We start from the raw sequence: 22,217 nt of genomic DNA, 5'->3' as shown, positions 1-22,217 counted from the left end.
GCTTTGATTCGGTGCAAGAATGTAACCTGTCTATGCAATTTTGTCAATAAAGGTTTTTGAAAAATCAAAAAAAAAAAGATTACAAACATGCTAAAAGTGGCAGAAGGGCTTAATGTTAAAAGGTTTGCTATAAAACTAATTCAAGAGGGGCTTTTTGCGGGAAGTTCTTGAAACCAAAATTCAGAGGGTGCATAGAAATACATACAGGCTGAATGCAAATAAACAAAAACCAAGAAAAATCCTGTCAAGATTTCTTACTTACTTGGTGGAGGAAACTATACTATCAAAAGCCTCAGCTCTATATGATCAGACTTAAGCCTTGTCATTGAGGAGAGGCAGTGGGTTCTAAGGAATAAAATGCCCTAATTTTAAAAGTCTAGTGACCAAAACACAATTAAAATTTCCAGTCACGCATGTGGAATAATAAAATGCATTTTGCGAAAAACGTAGAGGAGGCGGGTGAGCTAATGCAAAAAATAAGCATACCCTCCAGGAAAATGAACTTGCCTTCCAGGCTGACAGGGTGTATTATCAAAAAGGCTAGATGTAGGGGAGAGAAATGGGGGAGCAAATATCTTAATTATAATATAGTTTGGGGGAGAAAGAGCCCAGTCTCTCAATGTCATAAGGACGAGGTCATTAATGGATGCTTCCTCAGAGTGGGATTACATTGTGTGGGAAATAGAAAAGGATCCTTTTCACCTTACTCACATATATATACTGGATGTAAGCAAAGTAGGATATCACACAGGATAAAGTGGTTACTTAGTAGAAGCTCAATCTAGTTTTTATCTTGGAATGTTAATGCAATGAGAACTGAGAAAAGATAAAGAGGTATTTTAGAAGTCCTCAAGGAATCTGGAGGGCTTCATCATCCTTTAGGAAAAACACGTAATCGCACCAGAGAAATGGAATCTACTCAATATGCAAAGGTGGGTTCAATCAGTAATCTGTATGCCACAAACATGCATAACTTAGGAGCCCCAATCCTGACAGGAATTAATTCAACGATACCAGAATTAAACAAAGAAGTTGATGATGGGGAAAGAAGGGTTACTGTAGAATTTAACATGGTCCTTTCTCAGTTGACTTGTGTGGGATATAATGGACTTATGATGATGATCCAGAACAATTGAGACTGTTCGCCTGTGAACTATTACATATATAGAGCTCCAATTATATGGGTTGGAGACCTTTAACATTTTAATTTGCAATAAATAAGATATATCCAAGACTAGGAGTCAAGTGAAACATACCAGTTCAAAGAGCTGAGAGATACATGGCAAAAAGGATGGGACAATAATGATTATAATCATTTCTAAGCAAAGGGTACAGGCATAGGCCAAGAGTAGATTAATGGATTGTAACCGCAGAAGCTGAAAACAAATCAATGATATAAAGTATGTACCTGGGTTATTATCTGATCATAAAACAATTCTACTTGAACTAAAAGCAGGGGTAATAATACATGTAGGATCACTGGATAGGTGTTTTTTTAATCACACATTAACTTCAGGTGCTATACCTAAATAGGGCCAAATATGTATACAGAAATATTGACAGCTGTCCTATCTTCATCTGAATCTGGGTTCATAAAAAAGCCGTCTTATGGAAGGTTATTTCCAAATGGTCAAAGGAATACATACAGACAGAAAAGGAAGAGCATCTGTTAAAAAGCATGATGGAACTGTTTGAAATGTTCTTGAATGATCCCTATAAAGTCAACAAATATGCACAGATTAATTTAGAATTAGATATACTTAAGAAGAGGTGCAAACAGCTGCTCTAGAAAAAAGAAGAGAGAAATGGGAAGCAAGTAGCTTGTAGCATTTTGAATATGGTGATAGCATTGGGAAGTTGTAAGCTTGGACAGTCAAAACGAATATCTCATGTAATGATATCCAATGCATTCGGGGGATTCAAGAAGGTATTGAGTGAACACCGACAGAAGAAATCAGTAACACATTCCAAATGTTTTATAAGGATCTTTATATTGAAACAATATAACCAGAAGTGAAAGATATTAAAGACTAGCTAGATGCTCATTTCCCCCCTTACTGAGTAGTGCCAAACAAGAAATATTATCCCAAGACATAACTGAAGAAGAAATCAATGATGCCCTAGCCAATATAAAAAAGGGAAAAGCAGCCCGGCCAGATGGCATACCAGGGGAGCTATACAAGGTGGCTGCAAAAGAGATATGCTCAATTATGAAGATGTTGTACAATACTATCTTTATCAAAGGCCTGAAACATCCAATGACCTTATTAAAACCAAATAAAAGTATAAGAAACTGTGAATTCTACTACCCAGTCTCCCTACTAAACACAGAATATAAGATCTCTGCTGGAATTTTAGTTAGGCAATTGGCTAAAGAAGTAGAGGACATCGACCATAAAAACCAGCAGGGCTTTACTCAAAGCAGGCAAATGCAAGACTTAGTGTTTGCTGCAGGATTGGTGGTGTAATATAGGTGAGTGGCACTCCCAAGGGGGTCCTCATTGAAATTTGTTTCAGTTAAAGTTGTGTGCGGGGCAAACAGGTAGGAAAAACCACTCTATTCCCTAATGCGTGGTCAAACAACCACATACAAAGAAAATACTAGTCCCCTGCACACGTTAAAAGTGTCTATACAATTCACAATACTGTAAAACAAGTTGTCTTCTTTGGTTCCGTGGATATTTTATTTCCTTTACTTCTGTAGAAGGTTTCTGTGAACACCCCAGTCAGTTTCTTGTGTTCCTAGCCAACACGTGTTTCGTCACTTTACAAGGCATGAACCCGCGACTTCTTCAAGGCTAAGTAAGTATACAAATACAAGGGTTGTGGTATGCATAATAGTAATACGTATATGCGTGAACACCCTAGTGAATTGGTGTCATAAAAATGTGTACCCAACTCATAGTGTACTTTGTGGAAAGCCATGCGTACATTTGTCAACATGTATGAAACAGTATTATACATGGACATTGGTGTATTTAGGAACAGATTGTAATCTCCTTAAAATATCCTCAACCCATCTCCTGACAGAACAACTTCATTTTATAATCGTTCATGAATAATAGTAGAATGAATAATAAGCATAATCATAGTACCTACAGGATTGTTTAATGGATTGGGGCAGTTTGCGTGCATTTAAAGTGCTCCTCCATGATGAGAAAAAAAGTGAATATCATAGGCAAAATACGATACCTATTCGATTGACTTGTGGATCCCTGCAAGCAGAAAAGAAAATAAATACGGTCATATGTAAATAGAGTATGATCAAAGGTTCGGTATGAAAGAGATTAGTAACTCAAAGGGTCTAGCATACCTTAGTTCTGGTGATACTTGCGAACCAAAAAAAGCCTCAAGCTACTTCTTTGCTTATATTTTAAATATTAAGGCTGTCTCGCCATCCAAATATGAGCCTCCAAAATTTGGTGAGCTTCAATATGATTCCGAAAGGAGATTGTAATGTAAGGCCTTAAACGCCATGCAAAGAACATATTCCTGAGATAATATCTTCAAAGGATCCCGTAACTGGGAAAATAAGCAGCTTACCGTCACCATTCTCGGTTTAGAGAACGCTCCTACAATCCACGAGTACGCAGTGTGTGGCTACGTAGCAACCGGATGTTCCTTAACTGAACGCAATAGGCTGGCGAAATAAAGGGCAGACTTTAAGAATTTCTCAGAAAGTTGCTTTTGGGGCCCGCTACCTTGTAGCAGTATGACTATGTAGCTAATTTTATCAGAGTTCTACACTTCATTTGATCCTCGAGTAACGTCAGTCAAGTTGTATGTCAGTCGTCAGAAAGAAAGTAAAAAGGGTGAAATGAATACAAATTGCTGTATAATTACAGACAATGGTATTTTGAGGATGCACATCGTTAGTGTCCCTATTGTCTCTTTGGCTGTTGGCAACATAAGGGTAATCCAAGGAGTAAAATAAGTGTAGGAGTATAGGAAATCCCCTGCATCCATAAATAGTGTTGCAGGCTAACTCCACAACCATAAGAGTTGTTGCAATATTAGATTCCGTGTCCAAGCAAAGGATAGGCATATGGTGTAAAGCAAACATTACTGTGCGATAACAGGTAGATAAATATACACATTGTGACCCGCAAAAGCGACAAATATTTGGGAATACCAGCTCAAAGAGTATAATGCCCCACAGATCTATCCCATGTGTCCCTTATTACTGTGGTCATAAGGTGGCTGGTCTTTATGCACACCCCAACTTGTGTGAGTTTGCACATTAAGTGTAGAGTACTGCATCCTGACTGTAGACAGTTTACATCATATAAATGGTTCTTTGACATGTATATTTGTAACAAGTTCAGAGCCCAGTCGACACATACAGTATAAATCAGAGAGATATACATTCAATGTTTTGGGAATACGTAGTTAGTTCATTAGTAAAACATTCTTCCGGACTAGGCCAAGCATCAATCCCTCCCAAACTGGTACCATATGAGAAGCCACATTGTGTTAGTCTCCAAGAAAGTATTGCAATTCGTGATTGGTGTTCAGACCCAACTCGACAAGGCTCATGATCCATAGTGCCTCCCTTCTTCTGAGTGTTAATTCTGTATTGCCTCCTCTGGGGTCTCTAGATATAAAATCGAAGCCATAAATGTTAAAAGCTCTGTGACTATCCTGGATTGCACATTCGGCTATGTGCGTGGCTATTGGGTATCTGGTGTCCCCCTGCTTAACAGCCCTCATATGCTCGCCAATACTGCCCTTCATACTCTTGATGGTACTGTCAACATACCTCTGTTTGCATTTGCATTCAATGGCATAGACCACATATTTTGTGTAGTAGGTAATGTTGACGTCAATCTTGTATGCCTTGCTATTGGGAACAGTGAATTGTTTCTTTTTGTCCATGGCCCATCTGCACATGGTGCAGTGGCCACATTTGAAAAAAACATACAGTGTGCGATGTAAGCCTATGTTCTTGTCACTCCCTGCTTGGGTAACTGAAACTCAGAATATTTTTCAAGCTCCTGCCACTACGGTATGCTATTTCTGGCCTTTATGATGTGAAATTCTATAGTGACTTGTCATCAAGGAGTAAGTGCCAGTGTCTTTTCATGGTCTGTGTAAGAGTCTGCGCAAGTGTGTTGCAGTCAATGACTAGGCGGACAGTCTCAGTGCCACCTTTATTAAGCTTGTCCTTGAGAGTATTTGACCTACTGATTTTGGAGAGTCTATTGAGAGCATTGTTGATAGTATTGAGGCCATACCCTCTGCGTGTGACTTAGACTTAGCTCATTTATTACTCAGCTCTATAGACCTGGCAACAACTTACAAGGTTCCCTTCGCAATTCTTACTTTTGCTGCAGCTAAAAATTTGACCAGATTCAAAATGGCAACATTTGTGGGTCTGTCTTAAAAAATCTGGAAAACCAATGCCTTTTATAGAAGCACTTAAATTCCTATACAAAGAATCCTCAACCAAAATTCTCTTTAACAGAAATGTCTCAGGTAATATACCTATCAAGAGACGAACCCGGAAGGGATGCCTCCATCCCCTCTCCTTTTTGATGTGTATATTAAATCTTTAGCCCAACTAGTGACAAAGGATGAACAGATACTTCATTTTGAGTCAAAGGGATCCACAGAGAAAATAGGTCTTTATATCGATGACTTGATATTATGAACTACAAATCCCCAAATGACTCTCCAGAGATTTGACCACCTAGCTAAATATTTTGTAGGCTATCAAGAGACACATGAATATGAAGAAGGCAGAGATCATGGTATGGAATCATGATTACTGAAGTAGTCTCGTGAAGGAGGAGGTGAGTTATTTAGGTACCTTGGTAGACCACAAGATCGACTTTATACCTTAAAATAAGTTAGGTAACATTTCAAATGAAATTATAAAAACAACCAAGATATGGCTGAATTTACCTTTAACGAGCTATGGGGAAATAATGATATGAAAATGAGTATTCTTCCTAAAATATTGTTTAACAATATCTCTCTCACTTTTGCTGATAACAAAATATCCACAAAATACAATTTGCTAATTAGTTTCATTTGAGGGGCAAAGGCAACTAGTATAGCTTGGAATAATGTCCAGAAAAAACTCAGAAGGGAGGTTTCCAGTTTCCCGATATTTAATTATATTGTTGGGCATTTACATTTAAAACAATAAGGTCACTTTTGAGTATGACTACTGAAACAGCGATAGGTGTTATGTTGAAAACGACGACAGAGGCAAATGGAACTATCTCAGGATTTCTCTTTATGTTTGGTGACTTTAAATGTTTAAAAAAAGTAAGATTAAAGGTCCTAAAAACAGCAGTCAAAATCAGGTTAGACCTTACAGTTAGGTAGAGGATTCACTATTACTCAGCTCTAATAATTAACTGGGATTCCGCTGGTATTGCTGAGTGTCTTAAAGATTCACTGTGCCAGGATTTAAAATTGTGATGACTTGCTTAAAGACACAAAACTAAAATCGTGCTCTGAACTGCTGTTAAAATGGACAGAAGACTCTCTAAGTTTAAATAGCTCCAGTTATTATCATGGATGGCAGCACATATGCATGCATTAAAAGTGGAAATGGATATTGAAATAAGCATTTAAAACCCAGACTTAAGGAAAGAGGTGGCAACGTGATACAAAGTGTTGTGACAAGCTGATGACCAAAGGAAGCCTCCACCTTATGTGATCTAGAAGTGATGCTTGCCGGACGAACCACTGGAGGATCTATGGCAAGTATCTTTTAACAAGCTATATGAGATTGATCAGTAGAAGATGGATTAACCCCAACCCTCTTCAACGTAAGGATTGGATCACCCAGGTATATATAATATGCAAGATAGATGCACAATGTGCTCTAAAAATGAAACATGATTTCTAATCACAATTGTTAAATGCTTTTGCTCCATTGATTTACGGATCCAATGAGTAAAACACCCATCAGCTCTAACTCATATGGAATTAAAATGAGTGAGGGTAATCTAAGTGACACGTTGATTGCACAGATGTGAGTGATGCCCTCCAAGGAAAGGTACGGTTAGAAAATTAAATTGGGTATCACATGTAAAGTGGAAAAAGGATTTAAAAAGGAAAAACACACATTATGTTGGTGCCAGAGACACAACGAGCGCTTGTGTGAAAGAAAACATCTGCAACAAAATTACTATATGCCCCGTAAATGATTCCATATGTTTGAAGTACCAATGCCCACTTTGAAAAATGTCTAGAAGTGCCTGCAGTTTTACGTGGTGTTCTTGCACAAATACAAAAATGCTGAAAATGTTGGAGAAGAACCAATGTCAGATTCGGAGACTGGACCAATAACATTTCCAGTAGCATCAAGACCAAAAGCAGAACTGGTGTCTTGCATGGTATAACGAAGACAGTCTTCTCACACCCTCATAATAGGACAAGACAATGCAAAGCAGGGAAGGGAGAGAAGCTTAATTGTTTTAGGCATTAGAGTTCTTACTTATCAATGATAAATTAAGCTCGAAGCAAACTAATGATGCATTTATGATTTTGATTTCAGTTATCTGACAATTAAACATTTAAATCACTCATATGTTGAGCAATAGATTTTATTACAAACCTGGCTTCCCTGAAGCTTACACTTTAGCAGAATATGATGACATTTTTCCTCAGGAGTCACCTTTGTTTTCTCTCCCATTTCTGTGTCAGCCAGATCTTTGTACCTGAAAATATGATGCAAGAGCTTAATCAGATCATGGGCATCAACAGTCAGACATAAAGCAGTTTATTATTAATATGTAATAATTTTGATGTGTGGGTACTAGATCAGAATTCTTTTTGGTGTTCAAAATAATTAATAAAATAGCTAAATTATTCCTATCATTACAAATTATTATTGTCAATTCTACCATTTGGTCCTAATTATGCATGCCTTGGAAATCCAAATATGTCCAATAACAGCCGCTACTAGCCGAATCGGGATCTATCTATGGTACTTCAACACACTCATGTATTTGAAAGGAAAAACTTTGCCATGTAAAACCTAAAATTATGTATGTGAAGAATGGCCCGTAGGTTAAAGAAACATGTGAAAAATAACGCAGAAACAGTCATTTCTGCTGCAGTTCCTCATTCTTTAGAGATACGGAGGCCGTTGACTCTAATATATGCCACAAGGGCCAACGTAGAGAATCATTGTATCAGAATCTTGCAGTGTCCAATCGTATCCAGTCTTGATAAAGAAAGTCATACAAAAACTTCCTGTTCTACCATGGAGTACTAACAATTTGTTTAAAATACATGGGATTCTGTAATCCCTGTATAGTTGACTCTCTCTAATTTCTTTATAATCAGCAACTTATTATTATTAAGAAAAGATGTCAGAACTCGACTATTGTAAGTTTTTACAGCTGGTTGCTGAAGTCACAAAGCATCCAAAAAAATGGGAGTCAAGAGGGAAATACCGGGCTAGGTCGCCCTCCACTCAATTCAAATACTACAAACAAAGACCTAGTCCTAAAGGCAATATATCTTCTAGACCATTAAACACACAAGGATTGTCGGAAAAATCATTCCAGATACACCTCTAACTCTAGAGATTGATACTGTGTCTCAGTCTGTTGCCATGATAAAAAATAGCCATACTCTGATTGGTATATTACACAACAACACAGGACGTACATTCACTAGAAGGACGACAAAAAAATTGTGAAATAGCTGGAAATCACCTCACGGGCGCACCACCAATGGGACCCCTGGTTGGTACTCACCAGGATGGCCCTGTTCTCATCATTGGTGACATCCAGCTTAACGTAAACGTGTCCAACACCCAAAGAAACAGTGAATGGTGCAGTGTACATACAACTTATATGTGAACAGGACTGACAACATTCAACATATACCACGAACAATACTGTGCATACAAGATACAAAAACTTTTATTTACGCTTTTCTTGTTGCAAACAGTACACACTTAAACATAAAAAAGTGAGTAGCGAATACTACCTATCGACTCGCACTCTACTTACAGCCGACATGTTTCATTGCCTTGGTTTTTATCAGGCAATTTCTTCAGGGCAACCACTATTAAACTGCCACTGTCACTGTGTTTATTGTGCTGTAAATCAGACCGGCCAACTAGGTAATTATTATCCATCTTTGCATAATACATACGGGGTGATCAGTAGGCAAGATATGACGGCCTCTGAAACGCAGTTTCCTTCTTGATTTACAGCACAATAAACACAGTGACAGTGGCAGTGGCAGTTTAATAGTGGTTGCCCTGAAGAAATTGCCTGATAAAAACCAAGGCAATGAAACATGTCGGCTGTAAGTAGAGTGCGAGTCGATAGGTAGTATTCGCTACTCACTTTTTTATGTTTAAGTGTGTACTGTTTGCAACAAGAAAAGCGTAAATAAAAGTTTTTGTATCTTGTATGCACAGTATTGTTCGTGGTATATGTTGAATGTTGTCAGTCCTGTTCACATATAAGTTGTATGTACACTGCACCATTCACTGTTTCTTTGGGTGTTGGACACGTTTACGTTAAGCTGGTTGTCACCAATGATGAGAACAGGGCCATCCTGGTGAGTACCAACCAGGGGTCCCATTGGTGGTGCGCCCGTGAGGTGATTTCCAGCTATTTCACAATTTTTTTGTCGTCCTTCTAGTGAATGTACGTCCTGTGTTGTTGTGTAATATACCAATCAGAGTATGGCTATTTTTTATCATGGCAACAGACTGAGACACAGTATCAATCTCTAGAGTTAGAGGTGTATCTGGAATGATTTTTCCGACAATCCTTGAGTGTTTAATGGTCTAGAAGTGTTATTGCCTTTAGGACTAGGTCTTTGTTTGTAGTATTTTATGCTGAAGTCACAAAGCCTGCTGTCAGAGCCAGCAGCCGAGGTTAAAGGCAGTCAGGTCATGGAACATAATTGAAGCAGTTGTGAAAAGCAGTAATACCGAATGTTCCTTTTCTTTCTTCTGCTCTATTTTTGGCTTACAATGACAAGCAGAGAGAGCACGTTATTTTTTTTTGTACTGCTTAGCTAGAGAAAAGCTAGAATATTTCTGCATGCTTCTACACATTCCAAACTATTGCAGCTTTTTTTTATAAATGAAAACAAACTGACTAGTGTTCAGTAGTTTCTAATATCAGAGTGCAACAAATAACTAACAGGTTTTTGGTGTGTTTGTTTGCACTAGTGGTTTTATTTGTATTCTTCATGTTTGCAAACATGCTGGCTATTTCATAGGAAAGAGCTACACACAGAGGTTTTAAGTTGTTTGTGGTAAAGGTGATGGTGATGTGGTGTGAACATGTATTATATGGATAATGTCCCCCTAGCGTACGTGATAAGGATATTTCAAGTCACGTTGAAGTTCCATAACCTTATAAAGGATCCTGATCTTCAGTCTCCTTCCTCTATAGGGTTATGGAACTACGTGGTGACTTGCAGTATCCTTATAATATATGACAGGGGGTACTTTATCCCTTATAATATCAAAACCTAACCCGCAAGAGACATGCCAATTTGCTGTGTGAGGTACATTACTATTACTCCTACGACTACTGTTACTATTAAATATAATAACAACAATAATTAAAATAACAAAGCACCAATAATGCTGTTGCTAATGATAATAATAATAATAATAATAACAACAATTACTTATTTAACCCCTTGTGTCCCAAGGATGTCATGGTTACGTCTTCGGCAGTGGTGGTGCTGTGCCAAGGACGTAACCCTTATGTCCTAGCACTGGCACGTGAGGGAGGTGCTTGCGCTCCCCCGTGGGCTGCCCCCTACAAGCCCACACTGGGTATGGTAGTGGAAGCGCTTCCACTTCCATCCCCAACCCTTCCTTGGCAACCTGATGACTTTGGCGTGTTCACCACATGCCAAACGACATCAAAGGCAGCTATTTGCTTCGGAAGTGTCCAGAGAGAGTACTCATTTTGAGTAAGTCCTTCTAGCATAAACTGCCATCCTAGAAATCCTCTGGCACCTTGTGCATTATTAGAGGCACTTTATAGGCTGCAAACCATTTGTCTATGTCATCCTCCACCACATAACTTTCACCAAATCCTTGGGTATCCTTGGATATCCTGACTCAGGACTCATCGGTGGACAATGTAGGTATGCTGTCACCATTCCTGTCGCTGGACCCCACTTGAGGGCTCTTTTATCCATCTATCTCATGCTGAGTTCATGGTCCATTTTTCTCTCCTTCATGGCCAGCTGTTTCTCAAATCACAATTTTGCAAGCTCTAGCTTCAGCTTTTTCTCCACCCTCCTGTCTTCCAGCTCCTCTGGGGACAAGTTACTTGAAGACACACTGTTGGACTTCCAGTCCTGCAAGGATGTTATCCCCACATCAGTAGGCTGTATGACAAGACCTTCAGAAAGGTTCTGCTTCAATTCCTCCTCCGACTGTGACCCCTCATCCTGATACTCTGGATTGTTCTGGTGGGCTGCTGCCCATGCTCCTAAGGTGTTCTGAAACCATATCTTCTTGGCACTTCCCTTAGTGAACATCCTTCTTTCCTGGCAAAGCCCCTTGAGCTGGGCCACTGTGTAGGTTTCCAGATTAGCCAGCTTGAATTCCACATTGCCTGATAAAGCCACAGACATTGCAGGTAAAAATGAGTATGTGGCAAAAAGACTTTTGGAAAAACCAAAGATGTCAATTTAGGGAGAATTGAAAAAGGTTTGAATTGGTCTTAGTATAGAGTTGTAGTGAACAATGAGTTACTATATAGTATTGCACAAACACAGATCCAACCCTCACCGCTGATCACCAATGTTAGAACTGAGGTTTCTGGTTGCCAGAGTGTGTAACATGTACATGCAGGAACCACCACTCTAACCAGGGTAAGCTAGATACCCGCTAAAAGATAACCTGTGTGCACCCTCTGGTACACAGAGCAGTCAGCTTCTCTAAAGAGGCAATATGTAAAGTATTTGTGCAACATACATGCACAGTAACACAACAAAAACACAACAAAAATACTCCACACAGGGTTAGAAAAATAGATTATATTTTTCATAGTAAAACAAGATCAAAATAACAAAACTCCAATAAGTAGAGCCGGAAGTATACATTTTTAAAGATTAAATCAAAATCTAGTGCTTTGAGTCAAATAGCTGTTAGAGGTTACTTGAGGTCGTGCTGGACCAGGCTAAATCTAAAGTTTAGGCCAAAGGCAATGGAGAGCAAGCAGGCTACAGGACTCATGCAGGTCGCGCTGAAAAAGTACCTTGGATAGAGCAAGAGTCGACATCAAAGACATAATGCATTGATTCTGATCCACGCATGCAAGGAAGGCTTCATTGGCGAACCCCTTTACAATGCAGGTGCTGCCTCATCGTCGTACCGCGTGGTCCATCATTGTCAAGCCACGCACTCCATAGGAGTGATGTTGTGAATCAGTTCCTGCGTTGGCATTGAAGGGCAATGCATCAGTTCTGATCGGCACAAAGTCGGCACTGCATCATTGTTAATGGTTCTGGACAGCACAAATCACCTTTCAAGGGCCCAGGACTGGATTGGCACCACTTGGCAGGATAGGACAAATAGATTTCCACTTGAAGAGGCTATGTCCTGTTTCCACAGGAAGGGCTGCAGCCAGGACTAGGAAGGCAGGGCTTTTCACTACAAAGGCATGCCTCTACAAGCTTCTCTCCACATCAAAGGCACAACTGTGTATTAAAGAAGGACCTCGGACACCAACTCTTCAGTACACTTCTGGACCAATGGCTACTCTGCCAGGAAGAAAGAATGCTGTGCTGCTGAAGAACTGCCACTCTACTGGGCTGCACTCTCTTGGACTCCTGCTTTGTTTTCGCTGACCTGCTGCCTCTGCCTGATGAGAAGGATGGGACTTGCATCTCTTAAACCCAGAACCTAGAATCCAGTTATTCCAAGGGATAGTAGTGGCCTCCTAATCTAAAGCATCAAGGACACAACAGGCTTCTAACAACCCCTTGCATCTGCACCTGGACTCTGTCATCTGTAAGTCCACCCTGCCATGTGGTGCCAACTGAGTTCGGGACCATTGGAAGTGTAATTAAGGTGCTTTACCAGCCTCTGTTGACCCAGCAAAACTGACACATCTCCTCTGCAGTGAGGCACAACCCCAAACATAACCGATGCATCTCCGCTGCTGCGTGGATTGTACATGTCGCAAAGACCAACATGGCCACAGCAACCCACAATGCCTTCATACCTGCCACTGTGTGACGCATCCTCTGCACAGGCACTCACACCCCTCAAAGGCAACCTTGATGACAATGCCAGACTCCACATTGCAGCCTCGCTGCATTTTGGAACTGATGCATCTCTTCAGCTGCGTGATGAATCTTTAATCCTCGCAAGACTGTGCAAACCAGGATCTAATGTACTTTGATCAGCAGGCCTAATGGAGTCCCTGTAGCCGGCCTCCACTCCATCGTGGTTGGTCCGAAGTTGTAACTTTATTCCGGTCCAGCGAGACCAGGTATCCACAGTTAGCGCTTTGTGCTTTTTGGTGCTGTTTTCTTAAAAACTTTAACATTCAATATCACCGGTTCTACTAATTGGCTGTTTGTCGTTTTGGCCTTCTTTTATTTATTAAATTACGCTCTATTTTTTTAACCTGCTGTGAATCTTTTTGTGTGGTGTTTTCACTGTGTTGCACACATTCTATTCACATTACCTCTAAGTTAAGCCTGACAGCTCTGTGCCAAGCTACCGGGGGTTGAGAACAGGTTATTTTAGGGTTTGCTTGTGCCTTAACCTGACTAGAATTGTGGTTGCTGCTTGCCCATTGCTTGCACCCTAGTCAACCAGCAACCACAATTCTAACACCTTGCCTATCCAGGAATGGCAGTTTCTGTAAATGCATTGAAAGTATGATGGATGACACCATCAACATGATGGAGCAATACATCAAGCATTCAACAATTCTTTTTGTTCTAAAATCTGGATCTTGTTTTTGAAAATGAAAAGAAACCAATGCCCACCTCTCCATGGACATTTTCTCCAATGCCATGGGATAGATTTAAAGGTTTGGCGGTATGTGAAAGCAAAAACTGCCCATGCATTCAACAACTCTAAATAGGACATGCAGACATTTGGGCAAATCTACAACGGGCCTGACTCCATTGGGGCATCGGAGATGTATTCAGGTATCAGATATTGAGTAGTCTTCACCATCTACACACTCACTTTTCACCGGAGTGTACTCCATCAGCCAGTGTCTAAATCAGGCCCTAAGTCTGGATAAGGGACACAAAAACATGGATTTAGGTGTGTTAGGTATACAATAGACACTCTCCTGCCCTGTCTTTCAACCTAACTTAGTCATCTCTTGTTAGAGTGAAGTCTTGTACATGATTATCAAGACTATCACGCTCTTAAAGGAAAGGGAAAATAAACCTAAGAAATTAGTGCAATTATTCTCCAGCTGGTTCACAATTCTATAGAACTTTTGGGCTAGTAAGAGAGCACACAAAAGACCCATCCTTGATGCAAAATATCCCTTCAAAAATTACAGAGAGACTTGACTACAAAGGTAATCATGCACTATCAAGCAGATGACAAATCATTCACTGTATAGGCCACACTCAGCCAAAGATACTGCTAGCCAGGATATCGACTGTCAGGAGATAACTAGTCTCCCATTCTTTGCTAATGTTATTGGGAGCTGTGTGGACACCATCAGAAGATACACATCCATGTTCCACCTCAAATTCTCTAAGGCTTGATACTCATTGCCCACACTTTGAGTGTATAAACGGAGGCAGGTGGTGTACAACTACTTGACAAAGGCATAGCCTAACATGAATATACTCTGGACAAGCAACTGCACATTAGGTTTCGTATTGGTACTCTGGGTCAAGTACTGTTCAACTCTCACCAGTCTAGGAAAAATACAACAAAATGTCTCAGACTAAATCAGCCAGATACTGAATTCATTTTATGTCTTCTGCAACCACACGGATGTCTACATTCACAAAATGTGATATATCTGCCACTAACATAATATCACTGACAGTGCTAAAACTTTATGTTTTTGATGATGTGAAAAATGGCCAAAATATACTCAAAACCAGCTGGGACCATCATAATCTGATGGGAGGGAATTAAAGCTATGGCCCTGTCCAGACTAGAATCTGGGAACACCCTTTTCATCAGTATTGTTAAGTTTCAACTACTCCCCGTCAAAGCACTCCTCTATGCAGAAGTCGGATTCGTGTCCGTGAAACATATTCTTGACCATATTGTTCGGTTTCTTATCTTCATACAATGCCTTCTCATTGACATTAGATGTATTTTTATAAGGCTGAAACATTCACAACGAGTCACCTCAGTGCCTAGTTGAGACACTTGAAATCTCTGCTGTTCAACAAACACTTCGAGTTTATTAGATTATGCATTAAGAAACTTCAGGTTAAGAAGCAATAGTCCCTTTCCCAGTCATCCCAAGGATGCACCCACCGAACAGGCATCTCCCTCCCCAATGGCGAAGGGTATTCCATGCCACACACACACATACCCAACTTTCATAACCAGGTGTCAAGTGGTCACTGCATAGCCACAGTCTATTGTCACCTCTTTCTTATGGACCCATACTGAAGCTGTATTACCCAGTAGCCGTCCCAGTCGTCACTGCTCTCTGAAGTCTATATCTTCCTTTCTTTAGCCACACCTCTTTATGCATTCCTTCCATTACCAATATTTGCTGTATTTACATTGGTTCTACAAACATAACCTTTCTAAGGACTCGTTATTCCTATCCTGCTTTACGGCAAGCATTACTGCTTACAGTCCTGTCTTCATACATTTGCTAAAAAACCCATCTTTGTAATTAAATTCTAGGCCCATATTTAGGCTGTATTTTCTGCATTCTATTTATTCATTCGCATATCCTTACTATTCTATTTCCCCCCATGGTATTGGACAAAATATTGAGTTGTGAATATCGGGAAAGAAAATATTGAGATACTAAAATATTGTGATGCAGAAATATGTTGACTAGAATATCGATCTTTTCAGGTAAATTCGTTGTTAGGACATGTTGTTAATAATATTTTCAATAATATAGTTGCAAAAAATATTGTTTTTTATCTTAATATGTTTTAGTTCATATATTACTTTATTATGTTATTATTGTTTGTATAATTGGTAATAATATTTTTATTTACAGTTTATAATTTAAATGGTTTATCATTTTTAATGTAATTACTAATAGTAATTTATAGTGCTGATGTGAGTTGCTAGATTTATAGGGGTATATGATGAGAAGTTAATGAATAACTAATAATCAATGTTTAATTTATTAATAATTATTTAATTGATTAATATTTAACTTGTGAAATAACTTTATACATTAGTTATAGGTGTGGGCTGTTGGGTTTGTAGGAATATAGGATGGGGAGTTAATGCAGTGATAATTAATTATCAATCATTTATTTATTATTTAATTGATAATTAATTATGTACATTATGTAATAATGATTTATTTTAGTTATATTTTAGTTGTGGGTTGCTAGGTTTGTATGGGTATAGTGAGGGAAATGAATTAAGTAAATAATAAATAACATTTTTTAATTGATAATTAATTATAAACTGTTTAATAATCATATAACATGACTAATTTTCTGTTTAATTGTATTTTTTGGGGTTAATTAACCGTAATTGTAGCATTCTTCAAGCGTGTTAAACCAGAAGGCATCAACGTGCTAAACCGGAGGAAACTGTGTGAAAGGAGAGAACTCAAGCAGAGAAAACCTCAACTATCTGATAATTGGGACTAGTTCAAAAAGAACCACGTTTTCACCTGCCTAAGAAAAATTCAGGTACAAGTCTAAGCACCTGATGTGTTCCCGGAGTGAGTTCCACAGCCTGGCGGCTGCCACTGAGAAAACCCATTACCCCACATGGCTTTCCTGCACCTAGATAGTATCACCTTACTTTACCCAGCTGATCGCAGATTCCTCACTAATTAAAGGCTTTCCTGAGACAAGTCGACCCCTGCAATGGAGAGCCTTGTGAACCAAGAAAAGGTTTTTAAAAAACACAAGTTTCTGTCTTGGCAGCCAGTGTAGGGATCTCAATCTCAATCCCTCCCTGAGTAAAAAATGTTTTAGCAGTCCCAAGACCAAAATTTGCTGCTGCATTATAGATGATCTGGAGCTTGTTTAGTGAGTACTGGTTGGCATTTAGATGCAGGGCATTACAGTAGCCTAAGCGAGAGGTAATAAGAGCAATGACTATTGACACCCTAAGCTCTTTTGGGAGAAACATCAGAATTTTATTTATGGTCTTTATGATCCAGAAGCAGGAGCTCACTGTTCAATTAACCTGGGTGTCGAAAGTCAAGGTGTTATCAAATATCACACCCAGGTTCTTTGCCACAACTGCCGGAACAGGTAAAGCACCACACGTTTCTGGCCACCATCGGTTCGAGCTATCCATTCTAAACACCACAATCTCAGTTTTCTCCCAGTTCATTTTGAGCCAGTTATCCCTCATCCACCTGCTGATCTCCACCATAAAAGCCCTAAACCTGTCAGCCACCTCTTCCCAGTCATCAGAGATGGAAAGGATGATCTGGCTGTCATCCGCATAGGACAGCTCATGGAAACTGAAAAAATGCACAAACTTCGCCAGAGGGGCGACATACAAATTAAATAGGGTAAGGCTTAGGGACGAAACTTCAGTGACCCCTCAGGGAAGCTGAAAGAGTTTGGCTCTGAAGTCCCTACAACTGACTATGAGTGTCCTATCCAACAGGAAGGACTCCAGCAAGTTAAGTGCCACATCACTCAGCCTGGCCTGATTCAGACGTTGCACTGCCAGAGATGGTGATATGGTGTCAAAAGCTGCAGACAGGTCTAGCAGTACCAGGATAGCTGCACCTCCCTGATCAACTTGCCTTCGAATGGAATCAGCAGTCACTATAAGCTCCAATTCGGTGCTGTGATTCCTCCTGAACCCGTTTTGGGAAGAGTCCAGGAGTTCACTGTACAGGAGACACTGAGCAAATTCCTGGGTAATATGCTTCTCCAGGATTTTAGCTGGAGCAGGCAACAAGGAGATCAGGTGCAAGTTTTTAAAGCACTGGAATCTCCATCAGGCTTTTTCTTCAGAGGGATGACAACTGCCTGTTGCAAACTTGCGGGTACCGCCCTGACTCTAAAACTGATAAAAGATCATCTCATGGGCCTCCACAATAAGATCAGGGACCAACTGCAGGACTCTGGGCAGGCAGGGGTTGTAAAGCAAGCCCTAGGTGGCAGATGGTTTCTTCCTACCCTTAGGGAAAGCTCTAACCAGAAGGGCACCCTCTTTGATAGCCGCGTAACCCATTTATTAAAATTCTCTGCTGATGAGTCGGGAGCCCTAAGGACCTTTTCTTCTAATTTAACAAGGGCATCAGAGAAATTGAATGCCGCGATTTTTCTCCAATTTCTGATGTTCTTGGTGGTGCCCAACGTGCTTTCCACCACATGTGCCTTGTGTACACTAAACATTACCAAACTGTGGTCAGATCAACTTAACGGCAGACAATCACCTACAGTCAGAGTCTCTTCATTGAAAAAGATCCCATCCAACGTGTGTCTGGATTTGTAAGTTGAGATATTACCTGTTGGCTAAAGCTGAAACTATGCATAGGATCAATGAAAGCCCTTGTGTTACGGTCACTTTTATCTTCCTACTATAAGTAAAAATCCCCCGGAATGGCACGATTACTACAAGAGATAAAGAGCTCAAGTACTTGGTGCCAGTTCAGAATTAACTGCTTTTTGGGACCATGTGGATGGTACATCAGCACCCCCACTAGAATCACAGAATTTTAAAGTGCCCCTCCTTGCAACCTTCAGCTGCGATGTTGACGGCCTCTAGCATGCAGCTGTGCTGCTCCCTGAAACGATGGCCCAGCCTCCCCCTTCAGAATAATGTTCAGATTTAAATGTTCATATTTGTTCTAAATTAATAGGGTTACTAAAATATGCAATATGTTTGAAGTGAAGCACTTTCCCTACTGTTTCACAGACTGGAGTGGGAATAGAAAATGTAACCCCACCGAAGTCCAATGCTTTCCCTACTGTTGACAGAATGGAGTGGGAAAAGTAGGTTTAATTCCTCTAAAGTCCAATGTTTGACCCACTGTTGTACAGACTGCAGTGGAACTAGTAAATCCTACACCTCTGAAGTCCAATACTTTCCCTACAGTTGCACAGACTGGAGTGGGAATAGTAAATCTTAAACCTCCAAAGTGCAACGCTTTCCCTACTGTTGCTTAGGCTGGAGTGGGAAAACTAAATGTAATCCCTCCGAAGTCCAAAGCGTTTCCTACTGTTTCACAGACTGGAGTGGGAATAGTAAATCTTGCCCGTATGAAGTCCAAAGCTTTCCCTATAGTTTCACCGACTGAAGATGGAATAGAAAAACTTACCCTTCCTAATCAATACTTTCCCTACTGTTGACCTTTTTGTAGTGGGAATAGTAAATGTAGCCACTCTGAAAGTTACATTTTCATGCCTATTATTTCCAGACTTAAATACTTTTCTTAGTAGTGTTTAAATATATCTATTATTATTATTCATTTGTTTATTATTTTATATATATATATTTCTTACTTAATCAATTTGGTAATGTATTTAATGTGTTTATGTGTTTGCAGTTGATTTGTTAATATTTTTTTGTTTCATATATACAATATATATATATATATATATATATATATATATATATATATATATATATATATATATATACATATATATATATATATATATATAAATAAAGAAACTTGCCGCTTGCAGGACACCACACAGGATACCATGCCGATAGAAAGCAACAAAGAGTCGACCCAAAGGTGCTGGTGCAGAGTGATTTAATCAAATAAAGCCAGCGCTGCCGCCATGACGCGTTTCGCCTTCGAGAAGGCTTGATCACATGACAAACTGCATAGCAGTAAGCAGAACTTTTAAAGTGACAGTGCATAATTACGTGACATGAAAATGGAAACAATACTGAGTTATAAAACGCTGCAATCATGTAATCGACAGAAGTCATAGAAACATGTCTTTACAAAACATCAAATAGTGGTGTTTTAAAAGTAATGTAGTTGGAAATATACGCTTTGGCAAATATAAAAGCAATTTTCCATATCACAAACAAAAATAGAACAATATATTGACAATATATATACACGATAAATAGTTTCATCTATGTGCAAGAGCGATGGCTCATAATCAAATATATTCGGTTTGTATGATGAATAAAGTCGATCCGTGCAAATTCAAAGCAGCAGCGTTGATCCAAATTCATAAGACAATATGTCACAAAATTCTAAATAGAGCCCTAGTGGGCTAGTCACAATGTCTGCCAAAAATGTATAAAGTGCAAAATAGTGATTGTGCAATTTTCTCAATAAAGTGCTAGAGTTAAAGACAGATAATTCCTAAAATACAAATTAAAATCAAGTTACTCATAAGAGTTCATTTCATTATAATTATATACAGTAATCCGTACGGAACGGGAACTAATGAGGGGGAACAAAAAAATAAATCAAGAGAAACATCCGGACAGGTCTTATGGGCATACTGAATGTTTCTAAAGACAGGTATAAAGGTCCTCTCTGTCATTGAGACCATTGGGATTTTTTGTGTTAAGCTCCAAAATGTATCTTGTCTCAAGAAGACGGAGTTTGGCCTCACGGTCACCTCCTCTACTTGAGACTTCGACACAGTCAATTAAAAAGAATTGGAGCCTATCAGGTATGCCTTCATGTTTTTCTTGAAAGTGCCTGGCAACCAGGTAATTCTGATCATGTCCTGTGATTGCGCGTATGTGTTGGAGTATCCGTTTGTGGGCGGGCAGTTTGGTACTGCCCACATATTGGAGCCCACATGGACACTCCAACACATAAATAGCGTAACCAGTTTTGCAGGTGAGCCACTTGGAAATAGCAGTAGGATGATCATGGAAGGGACTTTTAAAGTGCGTCCGATTGCTACCAAATCGGCAGGCTTTACAGTGTGGACACACTTTAAAACCCTTCTTTAGAGCTGACCAAGTGGTAGAGGCTTTAGGCTCTAAGGTATTGCTAACTAGAGCTTTAGACATAGAGGGGGACCTCCTGTATGTTAATACTGGTTTAGGATCCATTTTGTGACCAATCACTGGATCACTTCGGACCAAATTCCAGTTGTCATTTAGAATTTTACAAAAGGGCTCCATGTTGACGATTGTATATTAAGATTACACGTGGGGAACCAGTCTGGGTCTCCTCTGGCAAAGATATATCAGAGTTGATGTTTCTATTTCTGGGAATCAATGCCTCCTGCCTGCTAACTGAATTGGAACGCCTGATCGCCTTGGTGAGATTCTCAGGCGAATAGCCTCTGGCCAGGAAACGTAACCTGCATGCCTCCTGTGCAGCCACACATTCAGCATCTGTACTGCAAATTCTCTTTATTCGGAGCATTTCTCCAAATGGAATGCTCCGAATCAAATGAGCCGGATGCTGGCTGTTGGAATGCAGAATAGTGTTCCCTGCACTGGGCTTCCTATAGAGTCTCGTATTCAAAGTTGTGCCTGTCACAAAAACCTCGACATCCAAAAAGCAAATAGAATCAGAACTCATGTTGGAAGTAAAATTTAAATTAACATTGTTCACATTAATTAAATCAACAAAGGCCCTGGCACTGTCATAACTACCTCTCCAAATAAGAAAAATATCATCAATGTAACGTAAATATAAAGCAATGTTGGTAAAAAGAATATTATGGTGTTGGCCGACTAGGACCTGCTCCTCCCATAGCCCAACGTGTAAACACGCGTAGCTAGGTGAGAAGCAGGCCCCCATCGCCACACCTCTGACCTGGTGGTAGATTACGCCATTGAAAATAAAAAAGTTCTCTTCGAGGCACATTCTAGTCATTTCTACTAGCATCTTATTGTGTGCCGTCGGTTGCAGTAAATCCTTATTTAGATAGTAGTCCAAGGCCTTGAGTCCATCATGATGTCTGATCGAGGTATAAAGGGATGAAACATCCAATATCATTAATACCATGTTCTCTTCCCAGATGAAATGTTCAATTTTTTCTAGAAAGTCAAAAGAGTCCCTAACATAAGATTTGAGACGCTTGACATGGCTCTGTAAAAAGAAGTCAATGTATTTGGAAACATGTTCCAAAGAACTGTCAATGGCCGAAATAATAGGACGACCCGGTGGTAAATCAATGTCTTTGTGAATCTTTGG

The 22,217-nt window shown here is 39.7% G+C and overlaps 1 protein-coding gene across 1 annotated transcript in view; it reads right to left on the bottom strand.

The window, feature by feature from the left end:
• The window catches only part of MYO16 (myosin XVI), a 2,830,569-nt gene that overhangs the window by 672,194 nt on the left and 2,136,158 nt on the right, over positions 1-22,217 (bottom strand). Inside the window, exon 28 of the mRNA XM_078658257.1 lies at positions 7,574-7,676. Coding sequence (XP_078514383.1) covers positions 7,574-7,676 — 103 coding nt within the window. The remainder of the gene's footprint in view (positions 1-7,573; positions 7,677-22,217) is intronic.

This window comes from Lissotriton helveticus, chromosome 8, assembly GCF_964261635.1.
Source record: "Lissotriton helveticus chromosome 8, aLisHel1.1, whole genome shotgun sequence".
NCBI classification, from domain to species: Eukaryota; Metazoa; Chordata; class Amphibia; order Caudata; family Salamandridae; genus Lissotriton; species Lissotriton helveticus.
This window is presented reverse-complemented; position numbering and strand designations above follow the sequence as displayed.